This window comes from Pteropus alecto, unplaced genomic scaffold, assembly GCF_000325575.1.
Source record: "Pteropus alecto unplaced genomic scaffold, ASM32557v1 scaffold125, whole genome shotgun sequence".
NCBI classification, from domain to species: Eukaryota; Metazoa; Chordata; class Mammalia; order Chiroptera; family Pteropodidae; genus Pteropus; species Pteropus alecto.
The window spans coordinates 5,286,722-5,292,266 of record NW_006436888.1 but is presented as its reverse complement, the minus strand read 5'-3'; the positions used below and the strand labels follow the sequence as shown (position 1 = coordinate 5,292,266).

General features: G+C 51.9%; 1 protein-coding gene across 1 annotated transcript in view; it reads right to left on the bottom strand.

Annotated features, from left to right (window-relative positions):
- The window catches only part of CUNH1orf127 (chromosome unknown C1orf127 homolog), an 18,282-nt gene that overhangs the window by 1,655 nt on the left and 11,082 nt on the right, over positions 1-5,545 (bottom strand). The window contains 3 exon segments of the mRNA XM_025048527.1: positions 534-612; positions 4,169-4,196; positions 4,532-4,721. Coding sequence (XP_024904295.1) covers positions 534-612; positions 4,169-4,196; positions 4,532-4,721 — 297 coding nt within the window.

Genomic DNA, 5,545 nt, shown 5'->3' with positions numbered 1-5,545 from the left:
CAGGTCTGGCTGTTTGCAGCGATGGTCCAAGTTCCTTCTTCAGCGAAGGAGCAGCGGAGAGAGAAAAAGCATCAGAAATAACAGGATGCGGGCATCAGCCGCCCTGAGGATCGCGGCCCAGAGAAGGGCCTCTGGGAGCTGTGACCGCCGGCTGGTTCTCCAGGCTGAGCTCCTGGGCACCATGCCTCAGTTTCCCTCCTTCCGTTTGCATGTGCTGACCCTCCCCTCACCTCTTTTTATGGGGTCTCAAGGCCCTGGGAGGCTATGAGCCAAGTAGGACAGCTGGGAGGGGGACCGCCCTTGGGTGGGAGCTCTGGGGGTCCCCCCTTTCTCTGAGGAGTGTTCTGAAGTTGAGGAGAAGAAGGCATGGCCGGAGGTCGGAGTGGGGCTCCCTTTGGGAGACCGGTGGGGAGAGAGAAGGTCCGCCAAGGCCTCGTGAGGGTGGGGCCTTTCCAAGGAGTGGGTGGAAGACAGGGCGATGCCCATGCACCCGCCAGGCCATCCAAAGGCTGGTCAGTAAAGCTCTGAGAAACCCTTCCCAGGCAGCTGGTCCTGCAATTTAGAACTGGGACGTGGCAGCAGAAGGCTTTCCTGCTGGATGGGTCTCAGGTCCTGGGGGTAGGGGAAGGGAGCGGTCCTTGATATGAGTTGAGGCAGGCAACTCCTTTCCTGGCCTTCCAGAAAGGAAGCAGAGGTCAGCCTCCTCCTAAGGAAGCAGAATCCTCTGACACCCTGCTGGAGATGCCACACCCACCCCTCTTTACAGGTGGGTTAGGAGCTGTTTTCTCTGGCTAAATTTCACAGACCTCCGAGCTGAAGTCCTTTTTGAGAATATGTGGGTATCAGAATCTATTTCTGAAACTGAATCACAGAATTTCTGCAAAGAGCACCTGGCCCTGACTCCCTGCCCCTGCCTGATGTCGCCAGCAGTTTTAATCTTCGAGCCACTCCCTATTTCGAGGGCTAAATACATCGGCCCAGCTCCAGGAACCACACAAACCAGAATCGGCCTCGACTGTGCTGACATTCTGGGCCAGATCACTCTTTCTGTGCATGGGAGAGGGCTCCTGCCTACTGTAGGGCAGGGGTCCCCAACCTCCGGGCTGCGGACCAGTAACGGTCAGTGGCCTGTTAGGAACCGGGCCACACAGCAGGTGAGTGGCAGGCCAGTGACTGAAGTGTCATCTGTATCTGCAGCCGCTCCCCAGCACTAGCATCACCGCCTCAGCTCCACCTCGGGTCATCAGACGTTAGATTCTCATAGGAGCACCGGTCCCTGGTGCCAGAAAGGCTGAGGACCGCTTTTGTAGAGTGTCTAGCAGCATCTCTGGCCTTTACCCACCGGATACAGTAGCATCCCCCCGAGTTGTGACAATCAAAAACGTCTCCAGACATTGTTAAATGTCCCCTGGGAGGCAAAAAACACACTGCCTCCGATTTTGAGAACCGCTGGCTTAAAGCTCGCAAATCCTGGCACCCAGGTCAAATGCATGTTTGGTTTGGCCTGCAGAGGGTTTTAAATATCTTTCAAATTAACAGACAAAATTTCAAAACCAGCTTCTCCTGGAAAATCAGAAGATGTGGCCGCACGGCCTTGCTTCCCTATGAAGTGAGAATCGGCTCCAGGTAAGCAGGGGGCTCCTCTCTAGCCGGGTCTGGTGGCCGCCAGTTCCCCGGAGTCCCCACGACTTCCTGTTGTCTCCTGCACAGCTTTGCGGGCTTTATCCTCCTATACTTGAGCCAGGGTTTTCCCGCCCCCACTCAGTCACACTCCCTGCCTGACCCCAGAGGCATTTTTGTCAGTAACCCCTGCTTTAAAACGCGTGACAGTGACAGCTAAACCCTCTTGGTTTCTCTTCTCCAGGCCGGATACTCCCTTGCCTCCGCCGTATTTGACATCTCTGTTCTTTAATAATTAGGATTTCTCCTATATGTTCTAACCACTTTTCTTCTGGGCGGAGGGGAGCGAAGATAAAAAAAAAAAAAAATCTGTAACTACCAAGCACTTAGGCAATTGTAGTGCATTAATATTCCAGCATATTAGTCACATATTTACACGGAGAAATGTTCTTTGCCTAAAACATTTTAAAGACTACCTAGTAAAAATTCAGCCCAACGAGCATGTATTAAGTGCTTACCAAGGGCAAGGCAGTTTGATGAGGCCCTTGAAGAATGAAATGCCGAAGAAGACACAGCCGCTGATCGCAAGTTCACATATTAGCGGGAGGGACAGGAACGTGCACCAATAACTATAATAGGAATAGAAAGAGCTAGAAGCTGCAGGGAGTGTGCAGGGAAGGTGTACTGAGAACCACAGCGGGGAGAGATCCATTCTGGCTGCTGATATTAAATTAGATAAATGAGGAAGAGAACATTCTTTCCCCATATAAATCTTTCTGGAGAGGCCAAAAAGTCTCCCTAAAATGTTCTTATTGCTATTGCTTAGCTATTTTTGTATTTTATTTACTGCGTCCCTATCAAGGACCAACTCTCTCTTCAAAGCCCAGGACAAAGGTCATCTGCTCCTTGGCATGTCCCTCAAGCCCCAATGCCCTCCAATATATTTCTCCAGACATTTCTTCTCTCCCCTTCCAGACCGGACACTGAATAAGAGCAAGGACCGAATCTGGTGGCCTCTGTCCCCTCCTGAGCCTCCCACGGGGCCTCCCACATGACAAGTGCTCAATGAATGTCTGTCCGGTAAAGTTCTAGCCCTCCCTCTCCCAAATCGATGTCATCACCGCAGGAAACCATTAAAATAAAAACAGCCGAAATGTGTAAAAACTTTCAAAAAACACTTCCATTTTTAGCAGACTGTTAGAACTCATCCCCCCCCCACCCGCATTTTGCTTTGTTTCTAATTCTGAATTTGGGGCTAGATGTGGTAGGCAGTCCCCCTTTTAATCTTTAAATATAGTTCTGAATATAATTACATTTTTATGCAGCACCGAAACATCATATCCTGGTAACGGGGCATTCTTGCACTATTAACATCTGAGTTAAATCTCCTTCACGTCTGTCTTCTATTGAGGACAGTTAGGAAGTCGAAGATGAAAGTGATCGACATCATTTGTGAATTATGTGTATTTCCTTATGCTGTATTTCAATGGGTTTTGCTCCTGGTGGTTTTGTGAATACCAGGTTGTCTGGTAGCCGTGCTTTCACTGAAAACCCCTTTTAAGATATGAATCCCAGGATCTTGGCACGGAGGACACACACCGTGTTTAGAAGAGGGTTCGTCTTGGGTAAAAAAAAAAAAAAACAAAAACAAAATACGTCGCATCATGAAATCCTCTTTGCCAAGGAGCCTAATCCGCCTCGTAAGCGACCTGAGGAGCTGGGGCCCGTGCACATCGCTGGGCTCATCTGGCGCCAGGCACTTCGCTAAACTCCCGACCCCACCACCCCTAGACCTCGGAACGGGCCGCCATTCCCGCGGCCCCGCAGATGAAAAACCGGAGGTGCGACTTCAGAGCCAGGGACGCGTCACCGTCACCGACGAAAAGAATGACGGAAAGCGAGCCATTTCAACATGGTGTCGGAGCCGCCATCCCAGAGGAGAGGCCTTGCACGTCTGGCTCCCTGACCCTTTAGGATGTTTGAACTGGACGAAATAACCTTTGGACGGGGACAGACTAACACTGTCTTCTAAACAGCTGTTTGTGAAGCTGACAGGAAGGTAGACAGACGCCCTGGCTACACGGACTGACAGTAAGGACATTCTTCAGAAGCGGTCACCAGCCACGTAGAGCTGAAGAGGAACCTAGCTTGTGAGCACCCACAGAAACTCCTTCCTTCTATTCATGTAATCATTTCCCTTCCCTCTCTCATAAAAGCCCCTGGCATTCACCCTATAATCAGGACATAACTCGGGTGTCTGTCTGAATTTATGCCCCCGATTGTAATTCTTTTTTCTTTCTTTGGCCTGAAATAAATGCTTGTTGCTGCCACTTTGGCTTTTTATGTCTAAGTGAACACCGCTTAGATCCCACGCCAGTTCCAGCCAGCGTGCTGGACACCCTCATTTTTACCTGGCTGGGAGTGGGACTCGTCAGGCCCAGGAAGAGAAAGCCTTGTCACACGAGAAAGATCCACGAGGCTGGGGAAAGAGGGTCTCGTGTGGCGTGTGCCTGTTCCAGCCAGCACGCCCGCGGGCTGACTCACTCACCCGCACCCTGGAAGGAGCCCTGCACTTTCTAGAAAACGGGGACAGCCATCGCAGCCACCTGGCTCAGGGCTCCTCCACGGAGCGCTGCGTTCCCAGGGCTCCTTGGGCCACCTGGCATTGCTGTGGGGCAACGAGGAATGAGTTGCATGGGGCAGGGCGCATCCTGTGCCCTGTGGCTGTCCTCCCATGGGGCCGCCCTTGCAAGAGTGCCAGGCCTTAGAGGCATAAGTGGCAAAGGTCTGATTTCAGCCGGCCCCACAGATCTGATCTCCGTGTCTCTGGCTCCCCATGGTGTCAGTGGCCCAAGGGAGAAGTGGCTTCTGGAAGGAGCAGGACAGCCGATCCCAAAATCAGGACACTGACCTGGACCGGGAGCACCCCAGACACCGGGATGCCGGCCACCACAAAGTACCTGTTTTCCACGACTATGTTGATGCTGGACTGGTGGGCTCAGGGGAATTTCAGGCTCAAGCCTGCAGAAACCTCAAAGCAGAAACCTCTTTTGCTTCTGCCTGGGAATGTGACCTCCGACTCTGGCTGAGATGACACCGGAATGGGGCAGGGTACGTGACGTGGGAAAATACACACTTTGCAGGTACATGGACAAAAGGTGGTGGCAGGACCTTAGCCAGAGACCCCGCAGGACCTTAGCCACACCCGCGGTCAGCACGGCACACTTGGTGAATCAGCGACGTGAGGTTACTTGGTGTTTGGTATCCCCTCCTGGGCTGGAAACTGGCTGCATGAATGAAGAAGAGAACAAAGAAGGCCATCCCAGACCCCCTGGGGCCTCCCGCCATTTGTGAGGGTTTGTGAGGAAGCAGGTGCCAGAAGCAGGGCCGCCCGGGGAAACTGAAGAAACGTCGCTGCCTAGATTGTCTTCAGCCTTCGTGACCTAGCCCGGTGCCCTTCCATTACCAAAGTTGCTGTTAAGAAATAAAGCTCATATCAGTTGTTTACACTTTAGCAAGAATTTCACTGCGTCAGCCATCTCGCGGGGGCATTTTAAGCCAGCTTTGCAGGTGCTAAGTGAAAGCATCTGTCTCCAAAGAAGGGATTTCAAGCATCACGAACGAGAGCAGAGCTGTTCGGGGGCTTGGCAAGACCATCCCCAGTGCCCTAAACTCACTAGAGTCCCGATCATGAAATTGGGTCCATGATATAAATTCCATACCATGTAAAGTCATAGTCCTCTCTGATCTACCGACACAGGACAAGGTCTTTGATCCACCTGTCTACAGAGTTCCATAGAATTTAAATTCCCTGGAGGCAGGAAGTGGTCCTCCAGATTCTGGGCCTCTGTGTATTACACCCCAAGCTGAACAAGATAGTTAACACAATACAGTCTAGATCAGGGGTCCCAACTGCTGTCGGATC